Source organism: Panthera tigris, chromosome D3 (genome assembly GCF_018350195.1).
Source record: "Panthera tigris isolate Pti1 chromosome D3, P.tigris_Pti1_mat1.1, whole genome shotgun sequence".
In the NCBI taxonomy this organism is placed as follows: Eukaryota; Metazoa; Chordata; class Mammalia; order Carnivora; family Felidae; genus Panthera; species Panthera tigris.
The window spans coordinates 6,063,976-6,079,805 of NC_056671.1; the positions used below are offsets into that span (position 1 = coordinate 6,063,976).

The 15,830-nt window shown below is 47.3% G+C and overlaps 1 protein-coding gene across 3 annotated transcripts in view; it reads right to left on the bottom strand.

Annotated features, from left to right (window-relative positions):
• The window catches only part of ATP6V0A2 (ATPase H+ transporting V0 subunit a2), a 44,521-nt gene that overhangs the window by 11,612 nt on the left and 17,079 nt on the right, over positions 1–15,830 (bottom strand). For all 3 annotated transcript variants that reach the window (XM_042961520.1, XM_042961519.1, XM_042961518.1), the window contains exons 7-14: positions 13,252–13,334; positions 11,392–11,485; positions 10,496–10,708; positions 3,492–3,642; positions 3,115–3,251; positions 2,685–2,872; positions 2,492–2,582; positions 140–258 (exon numbers count right to left, since the gene is read on the bottom strand). In XM_042961520.1, the coding sequence (XP_042817454.1) occupies positions 140–258; positions 2,492–2,582; positions 2,685–2,872; positions 3,115–3,251; positions 3,492–3,642; positions 10,496–10,708; positions 11,392–11,485; positions 13,252–13,334 (1,076 nt within the window). The remainder of the gene's footprint in view (positions 1–139; positions 259–2,491; positions 2,583–2,684; positions 2,873–3,114; positions 3,252–3,491; positions 3,643–10,495; positions 10,709–11,391; positions 11,486–13,251; positions 13,335–15,830) is intronic.

The window sequence follows — 15,830 nt, forward strand, 5'->3', positions numbered from 1 at the left end:
GCCTGCTTCAGATTCTGTCTCCCTCTCTATCTGCCCCTTCCTCGCTCGTACTCTGTCTCTCTCTCCCTCTCTCTCTCCCTCTCTCTCTCTGTCAAAAATAAATAAACATTAAAAAAACTTTAAAAAAATCTGTACTTACAAGTGGTTAAATATTCCCAGAATGACTCCAAAAGTCATGTGAATAATTCCTAAAATCACAGACATTTTCATTTTGAAAGAGTTTAGGAAAGTGAGGCGATTTGTGGCCAAGTTCCAAATCTGAAGACAAAACAAAACAAGACATCTTTAACTTCCTTCAACTGCTTCAGGACACACAGGTGACACCGGACATAGGAAGGCAGCTACAGATTTAAAAGGAAAGCAACGTTCAGACTTCCTCCTTGACGCCTGTGATCTGAGAACCACTGATTTCCTGAAACCAGGACCAGACTGTTACCAACAATCCCGTCTTTAATATGAAATGCAAAGGATGCCAAACGAAACTACACTGTGTTTAGGGAAGCGGCCTGTGAGGCGAGACCGAGAGGAAGAGCAGGGGAAGAGTCACACGGAGTCAGCGGGGCGGCCAGTTCCCTCTGGGGAGGGCCGGTGCGGCCAGGGGCGCATTCCAGGTCCCGGGGTCACTTACCCTGGGGGGTGGGGGTGGGGGGCCGTACAAATATGTGTGTTAGGACTTCACAGACAGGTTTTATACATCCTTGTGCGTGTGCGTTCTATAATAAAGTTTAACAGGAAGGGAGGGAGGAAGCGTCAGTGCAGCAAGTGGCCAAACCGTGCTGATAAGACCCAGGGCACCCAGGCTCAACCCCCCGGGGCTCCCTGACCAGCCCCTCCAGGCCCCCGCCGCTGATTACCTCTCTTCTCTCTTCTCTCTTCTCTCTCTGAAAAATTAATTCCTACAGTCCCTCACTCGGGGGATTAGGAAAAGGGAAACAGGGCCTGTTAGTTCTTTTTAAGTGAGAAGAAGGTTCTAGAAAGAGGTATTTAGGCTGACTTCAGCTTGACTGCCTGGACCCACGGGAAAAAGCCCACTGACGGCGCCCTCCTCGGGGGAAGCAGGGGCGGGAGAGGAGGAAAGTCGGCAACAACGTGACATCTCGCCAGCGACGTGTAAGCCTATCTTTCATCACTAAGCCTAAAGCAACTGGGTACAGAACAATCTTTTAGGCAAAAACAGGGGAGAATAAGAAGATAGATTTAAAAGTTCATAAAGAAACTTGGCAGGAGACGCTAAAACTACCTCCAGCCGTTCCCGGGTCAGGGGAAACTGAGGAAATAAGGACTGGACAGAGGAGACCTTCGCAAGAGCTGGACCTTGCCTACGCACATGGATCTATTTTTTAACCAGATGAGCGTGGTGCCAATTTTTAAAATTAAATCAAAGCGAAACGAGGCAGTACCGTGCCCTAGTCTCTTCCTCCCCCCACAAAACGCCCTCCTAAACTTTCTTCCTTGGAGCCTATATTCAGAAATGTTTCTCTCCTTAAAGCAAGGCCACACATTATTAGGAATCTGGCTCCAAAATGCTGTACCTTAAAGAAATTGTTATGAAAGTTTTTTCAAGTTTCCAGTTATATGAAGATGCAAGGCAACAAGGCTGAATTACACAAATTACATTTAGAGGCGAGAATGAACAGACCGGTTAGGAGGGCACTGGCTTGGAAAGCTCCGATGAAGGTGCCGGACCTTTCTCTTCAGTTTTTTCATTTCTGCACACGATTATAGCTCACGCCCCCAGACCGATTTTGAGTTGGTTTCTAAGTTCCCCTTTCTAGGGTGAGATTCTCCCAGAAGACGGCCAACAGTCCAGAAAAATGGTCCTTCAGCCTGGAGGTAGCCTGCTGGGGGCCTGGGCACCGGGTGGGAGCCTGGGAGGAGCCTGGTGGGGGCCTGGCATGGGCCTGGGGGGTGGGGGGCCCTGGAGGGAGCCTGGCGGGAGCCCGGTGAGGCCTGCCTGCTGAGCCCTGTGGGGCATGGGGTGGGGGCGGCAGTCCCGGTCCCCTGCAGCTGCGTCTTTCTTTTCCTTCTCCAAACACTTCCCATTTCAAACAACTACCTCAATAAGCACCCTGAGAACCTTAAGGTCCCTTTCAGCTCTAAAATTCCTATTATTTCTTTCTAGATCACAGGGTAAAAAAACAAAAATTTCCACAAAGAAAAAAGAGATTTAGGAAGCTGCCTCCACTTAAAGGCTCCTGAAATGCCATTTCTCCCTCGAGGTCAGGAACCCCGACGGCGTGCGGCCCCACCTCTCTGGGCGGACTCCTCCCACTGGGCACTGACCCGGGCTCCCACAGGGACAGCTCAGCTTCATCTCTAAACCAACTTGACTGGGGATGCACATGGGCCACGGCCACCCAGGCTGAAACCCCCCAGGGTACCTTCCCCACCTCCTACAACCCGGGGAACCTTCTGAGGAAGCACTCGGACATTTAAAACCAGGTGCACCACAGAGGGAGCGGAGATAATGGCGAGGAACAGGTGCACTCACGGGATCAATACCAAGAGGGTAAGGGCCTTGGAACACTCCAGGAACGCTCGGGTCCAGCTGCAAAACCCTGTTGTGCCTGACGATGCTGTCACTGTAACAGAAAGCAGAGTGAGCAGGCTGACCTAGCGGAGGCCGGAGGAACCTCCGAGAAGCGCTTTCCGACCTAAAACACCGCTGGGTAACACACACTTACTTCCAGAGCCCCATCTTCTTCTGCTCCGCGGGGGTGTGGCTGGAGCTGTACATGGCTGACACGCTCCACCCAGAGCCAAACAGGTTGACCGACTTTGAAAAGCAGTCGTTGTAGATGAGGCCCGTGTACACGGAGAACAGCCCCATCAGCAGGAGGATGTATCGGCCATTGAAAAACATGCGCATGATCTGTGGAAAGCAGGGCAGGTGAGCAGAGGGGGACCGCGCGAAATCGCAGGAGCGGGACCCACGTGGGCCTGGGACTTCTCAGAGGGCTGGCGTGGGGGGCGTCGCCGTCACACAGAGACCACAGGCCCGCACCCCTTACGGCTCTGTCCTACAGTGACGCTTACTGCCAAAAACTGACATTTAAGATCATCCCTGCTAACCACCCAACCAGACGTAAGGAGCTGCGGTGTTTGTAGTCTCACCTCTTGTGACTGATTTAGTCTGGGGTGGTTTTCATTTAACACCAGCAAGAGGGCAAACAAGAACATCACGAAGCCATGTCCGAAGTCTCCGAACATCACGGCGAACAGAAAGGGGAAAGTGATGATGGTGAAGAGGGCTGCGGGGAGAGCAAGACGCTTGACTCACCGGAGGCAGAAAATTCTAGTTAATTCCAACACCCGACCTTCTCCAGAATTCTCAAAAGAGAACGGACAGGTTCAAGGGAGCAGTTTACACTCAGGACAACGACACAACAGCAGCAGCGAGCCTGTTTCCCCAATGCCTGTCACGGCGTCGTGGGAAGAGGCAGCGGCAGTGGCGCACGAGGCAGGAGGATGTACGAGGTCACACCGCCCACCTGGGTTCACTTCTCGGTAGCTCCCGACTCCATAGGCGTCCACAATGTTCTGAAAGCCCTCGGTGAATTTGTTGGTGCGGATTAGAGTCGGGGGGGTTTCTTTTGTTGGGATTGTGTTCATAAATGAGGGGATTGTAGCACCGCTCTCTCTCTTTCACATAAAAAGAAAGAAAGGAAAAATTAGTACCCAAAATCCCGTTCCACGACCACGGGCTCCCTGCTACGGCGAGGCTCTGCGTGGCCACGCGGACAAGTGCCGACCACCCTCGGAGGCTCACGGGCAGAGGGGGTGACAGCACGAGTCGGGGGGGTGGCGCCGGGGGGCTGCAGTCCTGCAGAAGAGTATGGTGGCCAGGCTGCAAGGACGGGAAAGCGGACGGAGGGGCTAGGGATGACAGGGACAGGTGATGACGTGGTCTCAGAATCACGAACATAAAACTGAAATTTAATATTATGCCTCATAAAAACATTCAAGAGGAATCTGGAGACAACTACAGTATCTAATAAACCGAAAAATAGACGAGAATAATCGTCAATCTCAATGAGGGCTGGATCCCAGGAACCGGGAGATCATGACCTGAGCTGAGATGAAGATTCGGACGCTTAACCGACTGAGCCGCCCAGGCGCCCCCCTTGAGTATCTTAAACAGGTTCTGCAGAACTAATACACAAATAGACGATGTACTTACATTATATGTAACATAGAGTTCCCCTTAGTATCTCAAACGTATATTCTTATGTATGAACATCCGTTATGTCTAATACAGAATTTCCTTGAATATTTAAACACGTTTCAGAAAACTAATTTCATTTAAAAGCGATCAAAAGAAGAATGCAGGTCAGACTTTTACATAAAGTTGTAGTTAAAAAAAAAAAACAACAAACTGAGCAGAACAACATCCCTCTGAACAATGAAAGCATGCCAGAAAGACATACTCACAGAAGAGATGACAATTTAACTTACTATATCAAAGTGAGCAAAAACATTACAAAAATAATACCTGACATGAAAAAAAACCCCACAAAGCAGAATAAGAGTCTGAAATGAGGTGACAGAACTCAGAAAAGTATTAGAAGAAAAAGAAAAAATATGCAGAAACGAGACAAAACTAGAAAAAACTCCAAGGTGAAGACACCTTCCTAGTAATAACGCTGCAAGAGAAATAGACAAAAGAATGGAAATTTTTAAAAATCAAAAAGTAAAGAAAGACAAAAAGGATTCAAGGAAAAGTGACAAACACTGAAGATAAGGTTTAACTTAAACATAACAGCAGGTCCCGAAGGAGAAAACCAGAGCAAGAGAACGGAGCAAATACTAAAAACTATAGTTGAGAATTTTTCTGAAACTTTTTTTAAAACTACATATTAAGAGGACACACTGTATATCTGAAAATACCAACCCGGAATAACAGAATCAACACACAGTCTAGTAAAATCATTGAAAAAAATCCTTAAGCGTGTGGGCAAAAAAAAGAAAGTACCAAGACTTATAAGGAAAATTCTATCAATATCAGGCTTTTTTGTTAGCAACGCCATGCCAGAACAAAATGGAATCACATGTTTAAGACACCCATGGAAAACAACAACAAAAATTTTGAAACACGAGCCCAGGATTTTATTTCCAAACAACAAACTTCCGATTATAAAGGCAGGAGGCATACACTACTACGAACACGGGAGAACTCAGGGAGCACTGTTCCCACGAGCCCCTGCTCAGGACTCGGAGAACACACTTCAGACAGCCAGAGCGGCTACAGCACCCAGAGACAATGGAAGCACCAGAACTGCTGATGTCCCCATCAAACTCCCTCCCACTGGCAGCAAAAGGCATGGTCTAGACATCAGCCAACCCACAGGTACATGTGATGCAGGGTGACTGGCTGGTTTTCAGCAACGAGGAAATGTGGTAATTGGCTGGTCGTGTCGACGCAAGCCAGCCCTCTTCCAAAAAAAAGTAAAAGTCCATTTGTGCCATCAAAGAATTATGTGACAAAACAAAAAAACAAAAAAAAAAAACCTCGTATGAAAACTTGCTTCCTTAGCTGTCACTTGAAACATGTAAACCTACTATTTCTAATGAAGAACTGGGTTTTGATGCAGGAAAAAAAAAACCTCACAGGAACATGGCAGACTGACACCATGGCCCGGGAGTCAGGCGCTGGAGCCTACTCTTCAAAGTTCAGAAGCCACACAAGCGAATTGATAAGTTCAACTATATTTAACAAAAAACTACTGCATGACCAAAGCAAGCCAACAAACAGAAACATCAAAAGACGAGTGGCAAATTGAGGACAATATTTTTTCTCATGTCACAAAGAGCCAACAGAAATTAGTAAGAAAAAAACCAACAAACCAGTAGAAAATGGGCAAAGCAAAAAATAATAATAATTAAAAATGGGGGGGTGGCGCTTGGGTGGCTTAGTCCGTTGGGCGTCTGACTTTGGCTGAGGTCATGATCTCGCGGTCTTTGAGTTCGAGCCCCACGTCAGGCTCTGTGCTGACAGCTCAGAGCCTGGAGCCTGCTTCGGATTCTGTGTCTCCCTCTCTCTCTGACCCTCCCCCGTTTATGCTCTGTCTCTGTCTCAAAAATAAATAAACGTTTAAAAAAAAATAGTAAAAAAAATAAAAAGAAAATGGGCAAAGCAGAAAAACACAGAGCTCATTAAAAAAGGAAAATTCAAGTGGCTCTTAAAAGATTTTCTTTTAATTTTTTTTAAAAAATTTACATCCAAATTAGTTAGCATATAGTGCAATGATTTCAGGAGTAGATTCCTTAGTGCCCCTTACCCATTTAGCCCATCCCCCCTCCCACAACCCCTCCAGTAACCCTCAGTTTGTTCTCCATATTTATGAGTCTCTTCTGTTTTGTCCCCCTCCCTGTTTTTATATTATTTTCGTTTCTCTTCCCTTATGTTCATCTGTTTTGTCTCTTAAAAGTCCTCATATGAATGAAGTCATATGATTTTTGTCTTTCTCTGACTGATTTCACTTAGCATAATACCCTCCAGTTCCATCCACGTAGTTGCAAATGGCAAGATTTCATTCTTTTTGATTGCTGAGTAATACTCCATTGTGTGTGTGTGTGTGTGTGTGTGTGTGTGTGTGTGTATCACATCTTCTTTATCCATCCATCCATCGATGGACATTGGGGCTCTTTCCATACTTTGGCTATTGTCGATAGCACTGCTATAAACGTTGGGGTGTGTGTGCCCCTTCGAAACAGCACACCTGTATCCCTTGGATAAATACCTAGTAGTGCAATTGCTGGGTCATAGGGTAGTTCTATTTTTATTTTTTTGAGGAACCTCCATACTGTTTTCCAGAGTGGCTGCACCAGCTTGCGTTCCCACCAACAATGCAAAAGAGATCCTCTTTCTCCACATCCTCGCCAACATCTGTTGTTGCCTGAGTTGTTAATGTTAGCCATTCTGGCAGGTGTGAGGTGGTATCTCATTGTGGTTTTGATTTGTATTTCCCAGATGATGAGTGCCATTGAGCATTTTTTCATGTGTCAGTTGGCCATCTGGATGTCTTCGTTGGAGAAGTGTCTATTCATGTCTTTTGCCCATTTCTTCACTGGATTATTTGTTTTTTGGGTGCAGAGTTTGAGAAGTTCTTTATAGATTTTGGATACTAACCCTTTATCTGATATGTCATTTGCAAATATCTTCTCCCATTCTGTCGGTTGCCTTTTAGTTTTGCTGACTGTTTCCTTCGCTGTGCAGAAGCTTTTTATTTTGATGAGGTCCCAGTGGTTCATTTTTACTTTTGTTTCCTTTGCCTCCGGAGACATGTTGAGTAAGAAGTTGCTGCGGCCAAGATCAAAGAGGTTTTTGCCTGCTTTCTCCTCGAGGATTTTGATGGCTTCCTTACATTTAGGTCTTTCATCCATTTTGAGTTTATTTTTGTGTATGGTGTAAGAAAGTGGTCCAGGTTCATTCTTCTGCATGTCGCTGTCCAGTTTTCCCAGCACCACTTGCTGAAGAGACTGTCTTTATTCCACTGAATATTCTTTCCTCTTCATCAAAGATTAGTTGGCCATAGGTTGTGGGTCCATTTATGGGTTCTCTATTCTGTTCCATTGATCTGAGTGTCTGTTCTTGTGCCAGTACCACGCTGTCTTGATGATTACAGCTTTGTAGTATAGCTTGAAGTCTGGGATTGTGATGCCTCCTGCTTTGGTTTTCTTTTTCAAGATCGTTTTGGCTACTCGGGGTCTTTTCTGGTTCCATACAAATTTTAGAATTATTTCTTCTAGCTCTGTGAAGAATGCTGGTGTTACTTTGATAGGGATTGCATTGAATATGTAGATTGCTTTGGGTAGTATCAACATTTTAACAATATTTGTTCTTCTATCCGGGAGCATGGAATATTCTTCCTTTTTTGTGTGTGTCTTCTTCAATTTCTTTCATAAGCTTTCTATAGTTTCCAGTGTACAAATTTTTCACCTCTTTGGTTAGATTTATTCCTAGATATTTTATGGCTTTTTGTGCAACTGTAAATGGGATCGATTCCTTGATTTCTCTTTCTGTCGCTTCATTGTTGGTGTATAGGAATGCAACCGATTTCTGTGCGTTGATTTTTTTTTCAATATATGAAGTTTATTGTCAAACTGGTTTCCATACAACACCCAGTGCTCATCCCAAAAGGTGCCCTCCTCAATACCCATCACCCACCCCCCCCTCCCTCCCACCCCCCATCAACCTTCAGTTTGTTCTGTTTTTAAGAGTCTCTTATGCTTTGGCTCTCTTCCACTCTAACCTCTTTTTTTGTGTGTGCGTTGATTTTATATCCTGCAACTTTGCTGAATTCATGAATCAACTCTAGCAGTTTTTTGTGGAATTTTTTGGGTTTTCCATATAGAGTATCATGTTCATCTGCAAAGAGTGAAAGTTTGACCTCCTCCTGGACAATCTGGATGCCTTTTATTTCTTTGTGTTGTCTGATTGCAGAGGCTAAGACTTCCAATACTATGTTGAATAACAGTGGCGAGAGTGGACATCCCTGGCTCGTTCCTGACCTTAGGGGAAAGCTCTCAGTTTTTCCCCATTGAGGAGGATATTAGCATTGGGTCGTTCATATATGGCTTTTATATCTCGAGGTATGCTCCTTCTATCCCTACTTTCTTGAGGGCTTTTTATCAAGAAATAATGCTATATTTTGTCAAATGCTTTCTCTGCATCTATTGAGAGGATCATTATGGTTCTTGTCCTTTCTTTTATTGATGTGTTGAATCACATTAATTGTTTTGAGGAAATTTAACCAGCCCTGAATCCCAGGTATAAATCCCGCTCGGTCGTGGCAAATAATTTTTTTAATGTATTGTTGGATCCGGTTGGCTATTATCTTGTTGAGGATTTCTGCATCCATGTTCATCAGGAAAATTGGTCTATAGTTCTCCTTTTTAGTGGGGTCTCTGTCTGGCTTTGGAATCAAGGTAATGCTGGCTTCATAGAAAGAGTTTGGAAGTTTTCCTTCCATTTCTATTTTTTGGAACAGTTTCAAGAGAATAGGTGTTAACGCTTGCTTAAATGTTTGGTAGAATTCCCCTGGAAAGCCATCTGGTCCTGGACTCATTTTTTGGCAGATTTTTGATTACTGATTTCATTTCTTTACTGGTTATGGGTCTGTTCAAATTTTCTATTTCTTCCTGTTTCAGTTTTGGTAGTGTATATGTTTCTAGGAATTTGTCCGTTTCTTCCAGATTACCCATTTTATTGGCATATAATTGCTCATAATATTCTCTTATTATTGTTTTTATTTCTGTTGTGTTGGTTGTGATTTCTCCTCTTTCATTCTTGATTTTATTTATTTGGGTCCTTTCCTTTTTCTTTTTGATCAAACTGGCTAGTGGTCTATCAATTTTGTTAATTCTTTCAAAGAACCAGCTTCTGGTTTCATTGATCTGTTCTACTGTTTTTTTGGTTTCAACAGCATTAATTTCTGTTCTAATCTTTATTATTTCCTGTCTTCTGCTGGTTTGGGGTTTTATTTGCTGTTCTTTTTCCAGCTCCTTAAGGCGTAAGGTTAGGTTGTGTATCTGAGATCTTTCTTCCTTCTTTAGGAAGGCCTGGATTGCTATATACTTTCCTCTTATGACCGCCTTTGCTGCGTCCCAGAGGTTTTGGGTTGTGGTAATTTTTTTTTAATGTTCATTTGTTTTCAAGAGAGAGACAGAGCACAAGCAGAGGAGAGGCAGAGAGGAAGACACAGAATCCGAAGCAGGCTCCAGGCTCTGAGCTGTCAGCACAGAGCCCGATGCGGGGCTTGAACTCACAGACTATGAGGTCCTGACCTGAGCCGAAGCCGGACGCTTAACCGACCGAGCCACCCAGGAGCCCCTGATAAAAAACTTTTAACCTCATTCAAAGTAAGAGAAACGCAGTAGCTGATACCATCCATCAAAACTGACCCAGCAATTCCGTATCTGGGCCTCTCCTCCGACAGACCTGTGTGTGTGAACCGCCACGGCCAAGTGGCGGTTGCCACGGTGGTACTGGTCACATCAGGCACCACACCGCCTAAATGAGCAGGCAGCCAGGTCGCCAGGCCACGGCACATCCATAGAGCAAAGTATTAAATAGTATAAAAAGTAGGGAAGTTCTATTAAGTGAAAAGAACAGAATGAATAACCAGCAACCTTCCGTGAAAGCAAGAAGATATCCATTCGTACGTGCTTACCCTTCAGTTAAGAAACCCAAAGACCCAGCAGAAAACAGCCCTTGTCTCTGAAGTGACAGGGTAGGAGGAAGCCACTTCACTGCGTCTCTTCTGTTATATGTATGTTTTACTTCTCTAACCACACGACCAGAAGAGCCGATGAAAGCCACGCGTGTGCATGCACACGCCCTCGGATGACGCGCTCTCCGGGGCATCGGTCCAGGACAGGAGTCAGCACAGCCCTCTCCCTGCTCCCAGACACTCCCACGCTCCTTGGCGTCTCCCGGGTTCTCAGGCGTCCCCAGAGCAGCCCCGGTCCCTCCGTCTGGTCCCGGCCGCCTTACCGACCCCTCCTCGAGCGCCCGGCGCAGCTCGTGCAGATCGGCCTCAGGACACCAGACTTCGGCGATGAGGCACTTGTTGGTCACGTCGAAGCTGCACATGTTCAGCATGTGGTAAATGGCTTTCATCTTCTTCACCTGGATGACGTGGCTGTAGACGGATTCGGCGGCTTTACACAGCACTTGCCTTAAATAATCCTCGGTTTTGTGGAGCACCTGCGTGGGAACAAACACAGGCTTTCCCAGCTTTTGTCCCTGGCACCGGCCCCTCCTGGGCTCATTCCGTGTCTTCCCGGCCGCCAGGACCGCCAGGCGGCACGCGGAAAGCAGCCCAGCCGATCGGATGCTCTCTCGGGAGCTGCCCCTCCAGGACACAGCCCCCAGGGCACAGGAGGTGGCTGGGTGTTACCATCTGGGTGCCGGCACGGCGGCCTGGCTGGGCCCACGGAGCTCCCATCCTTCCCATTCATTCCCAGTCTCGGCTCAGTGCCCGGTCAGCCCCGAGGGCCACCAACTCCACCCTGTCACATTCGGGCCTGAAACCCCCTTTTGCTTAGGTGGGTGGGAGTCCACTTCTTGCCGCCCGGAGCCCTCGCTGATACAAGGAGGAACGGTCATTGAAGTAGTGAAGGCAAAAAAATGACAGCCACCACTTTAAACGGGTGGCCCGTCTCCTGCGATGACCAGAGGATCTTCTCTAAAGTCCCACCATCACCACCTAGATTTCTCACAGGCGGCTAAAATAAAACTTCCACCAAGAGGAGCGAGGTGAGTCACTTTCCAATCTCCCAAGAACATCTCGATTTGTCCACAACCAAACGTTTCCACATTGAAAAACAAGGCAAATGGACTTGTAAATGTTTTACACACCTCAGGTAAGGAGGCAACAGTTTACTCACAGTGTAGAGATCCTGAATCCGGGTATTGAGCCCCTCCTGAATCTCCTTCCGCTCCTCAGCTGTGTTCGGATAGGGGTAAACGTGGCAGTGGTAACTACAAGACAGAATGCAACAGTCTCACGCCCGTCAGGACCAGGAGAGGCGACGGCAAACACTAGAACCGAATTCAGTGCACCACGTGGACACATCTCCCCCCAAAAGGGAACAGAAGCAGCCTTCTGGGAGAAAAAGGTCAGACACAGGCACCTGCCCGCGCCGAGGCCTTCTACACGGAGACACTCAACAAATGTCTACGGGCTTCAACACATTTAGCGCACTCTCTCTTGGTTCCGTGTTCCCTCCCTGCCCCCGATCGTTCCCAGAGCTTGCTCCCCATTCCAACTTTCTGAAATCCACCCCGGTCCTTGGGCTGGGAATTCACTAAACAGGTTTGAACACACAACGGTCATTACTTTTAAAAGAAAGAGAAAATAAAGGGAGGGGGAGAAAAAAAAAAAAAAAAAAAAAAAAGCTCCGGTGTCCTAGCAACTGCTTTGGACACGTGGTGGGTGCAGGGAGCCCCTCCCTCGCCTCCCAGGGCCCGCCTTCTTGGGGGGCTGCGTGGCACCCGAAACACACGAGGTGTGCCTCCCTACTGCACTCTGCCTTCTGCCTTGACACCTTCCAGCCACACTTAACATTGTAAGTTCTGACTATTAAAATTAAATACTCACTCTAGCCTTGTCCTAAGCAACACTGTGTGTGAAATCATGGGCTTGTGTGCTGGTGACGGTTTTTCTAATATACACTGAATAAACATCTATGAAATTAACAACAGGTTCGTCCACGTAACACTTAAAATTACTTTCCGTATCACCGGTGACAGAGCATTCGACTCTGGGAAACACTTTATAAAGGAAATACCAAGCCCCAGCCTCACCCCCACGGGAAATAAGCCATCTAAAAACAAAGGGCATTCTTTTGACTTTTTTGTTTGGCTCTTCCTATTTTTCCACTGTTGAGGAGAACAAGTCACAGAGAGATTTCCGTTGTGACACTCCTTAGCGCATGGCGGTGGCCGACGCTGCACGGGAGTGTCTTGCCTGTGTGGCCTCAGTCCCGAAGCCCAGGGAGGGAGGAGAGTGCCGCTCCCTCTTACAGGGAGGGAGCCTGGACGTGGTGACTTACCCAGCCCGCCCTGGGCGTGGGCGGTGAAGCCACTCAGTCCTCACCACTCACCAGGCCTCCTCCCCCCACAGTGCAGAGAAACCTGTCAAACACCGAGCAAAAGAGGAACCGTACGCTCAGTGATGACACACGGGCCTCTGCGGAGCTCAAAGCCACAGGAAGGCACAAAATACCAAAACGTGACTCCTTCTCGGATTATTCTTAAGCCCTGATTCCCAAAGAGAAAATAAAATCTAAGAATGTTATTAAACATGATCTCTACTTCTCAATTATTTTAAGTGTAACACTGACAAGAGGTGACGAACTGAATGTTTAACAACATGGTATCACAGGGGCACTTGGGCGGCTCAGTCGGTTGAGCGTCTTGACTCCTGCCTTCGGCTCAGGTCATGGATCTCACGGTTTGTGAGATCAAGCCCCACGTCGGGCTCTGTGTGGACAGCACGGAGGCTGCTTGGGATTCTCTCTTCTCTCTCCACCCCTCCTCCTGCTCACGAGCACGTGCTCTCTCTCTCAAAATAAATAAATAAACTTACAAAAAGACCAACGTGGTATTACAGCAAAGACACGTAACAGAACGCAACAGGCTTTGCACTCACCGTGGCTCCCTTCAAACACGGAGGGGTTTTTAAGGCAAACTAGAGACTACCGAATACAAAGAAACACATCAAATGAAATGTTTCGTGTTCTTACCAATCACATATCTTCTTAACCTTGTGGCCAATCTGCTCTCCCCAAAAGGATATTAAAAACACATACCACTTTATGACTTCTCCCTAAAAGAATAAACCGGGATCATTGTTACTCCTGTGTCCAGGTCTCTGAAAACGCTGGCAGCAAAAACTCTGTTAAAAAGTGCATTGGTTCGTTCCTGTAGCAGATGCAGCCATCCTGGCCTCTGCAGACTCCGTCACTACACTTCACCCAAACTGGCCACGCTGTATTCATGACCCTGAGAGCAGTACCGGCCATGGCTTTGGCCATTTATAGACACACCGCAGAGCAGCCCAAAGTTGGAGCCACTCGATGTGCGTACTCAGCCGAGGTCAAACAGGGCGGCTCTCTGCCTTGTTCCCTCTCATCCTGTACACAAGGGTCCTTCTCATGGTTTGCTTAGGATCACGTCTTTCAGATTTGCGCTCTTTGTTGCAGGTTTCGCTATCTAAAATGGTCCTCAGGCAGAACGCTGACGTGCTAGCTAGCGTTCCTGAGCCCAAGAAGGCAGTGAAGACAGAGAAAATGCGTGGGTTAGATAAGGTTCCTTCAGGCGTAAGTCACAGTGCTGCTAGCAGAGTTCAGTGTTCAATGAATCGATAATACACACTAAATAGAGACACACATAAAACAAGGTTATTATTGGCTGGTGGACAAAATGTGACCAGAGGCTCACAGAAACCTAAGGCTGCATTTCTGCTAGGACGGTGGTTCAGTGTCATTCGTTCATGGGTTCGTGGAGACCCTACAGAGCTACCATAAATACTGAGAATTGACTATATTTACAAATATTCTAGACATAAAACTGAATAGGTTTTTGGCCTATTTCCCAGGCACTGTTCTAGGTGCCAGGAATATAGAACTGAACAAAAGAGACAAAAATCCCTGACCTGGGAGGGCTGGGGAGCTCGTAGTCAAGTTGGCAGCGAGGGACACAAAGAAAAACACAGCGTACCAAATGGCCGTAAGTGCCGTAGAGAAAACAGAGCTGGAAAAGGAGAAAGGGAGGGGAGGCTGGGGTGGTGATTTTAAATAGGGTGACCAGGGAAGGCCTCCCTGAGAAGAGCATCGGAGCTTAAAGGCGTGAAGAAGGGAGGGAGCCGTGCGGCCACTGAGGGAAGGACCTTCCCAGGCCCAGAAGAGCTCACAGAGAAGCAGGAGCAGGGAAGGCAAGAAGGCCACACACGGAAGGGGAGTGGACAGGTCAGACACGTGACGAGGCCACAAGAGGTGACACTGCAAGGCTCTGGGTGTTTTGCCAAGTGAGACAGGAAGCCACTGGAAGGTTTTAAGTAGAGGAGTGACGTGATCTTACAGGGATTGTTCTGGATGCTGGGAGGAGAGAGCACAGCAGGGCAGTGGCCGGGGCAGGAGCTCAGGACAGAGGCTCCTGCCGAATGGATGTACCTGAGGTGTGGAGCAGGGTGGAGGTGACGAGAAAGGCCAGAGTCTCTTCCTATTCAAAAGACACGGCCAATCACTCCGCTACAGGATTAATCATGAGGTGTGAGGAAAAAGAGAAGAGTCAGGACGACCCCCAAGGCTCTGGGCCTGAGCAGTCGGAAGGACTGAGTAGCCTCTTACCGAGATGGCATGCCTGGCAGGGCAGGTAGGAGAGGAAAGATCGGGAGGTCCAGTTTTAGACACCCGGTGGAAATGTCTTTCAGATTTTTAAAAGAGACGCAGAGTAGCCAGTTATACAGAAAAGTCTCTTTTTGAGAAGAGAGGTCCAAGTTCTAGATATACATTTGGGAGGCAGTATTTAAAGCTGTGAAATTATACAGGATCCCTAGGGGCAGAGAGAGGAGAGAAGCAGTCTAAGAATCGAGCCCTGGGCCACAGGAGGCGGGGGAACAGGTTGGGGAGCCTCAGAGAAGCCCAGGCAGGTGGGTCCCAAGGCAAGGACAAAGGGTGGCCAGGGGGTTGCAGGAGATGGTTGATGTGGTTAGGAGACCGGTTACACTGAATAAATAAGTAAACTGAGCGATTCATGAAATACGTTGAGGATAAGGGGAGGCAGATTTCTCACTTGTCAGAAAAGAGCTGGAAAAAGGTTAAGTCTAGAAAGAACTGATCAGAATTTTAAGTTATAGTCGGGACACATAGCTTTATAAAATGTAAGCACAGGGAGCCACAGAGGTGGTTACAGCTGTGCGCGTGGACATGTGCGTGTGTGCGTGCGTGTGCGTGTGTGTGCACACACACATGCTACCGCTGGAAGGGCCCAGAAACGACGACACTCCCGTACGCGGTGAGCACTCGAGCACCCAGACCTTTGTAAACATCGTCCACTAAAAGGAACCAGGGGTCCTTGGAGAAATGGCTGGGTCCAGGCCAGGCACCGAAAGCCCAAGATGAAGCTGGAATGCGTTGTGCTGCCAGAAAGGAAGGGAATGCTCAGTGAACGCTAACGACAGGCCAAACGACACAGGAACACGTGTGAAGGGACCTTCTGTAGCTGAATCAGGGACAATTTGGGCATCCAAATAAACACTGAGTGTGACAGATTACAAGTCATTAAATACAATGGGAAGCCATGAGTCCTTGGATGCGAGAGG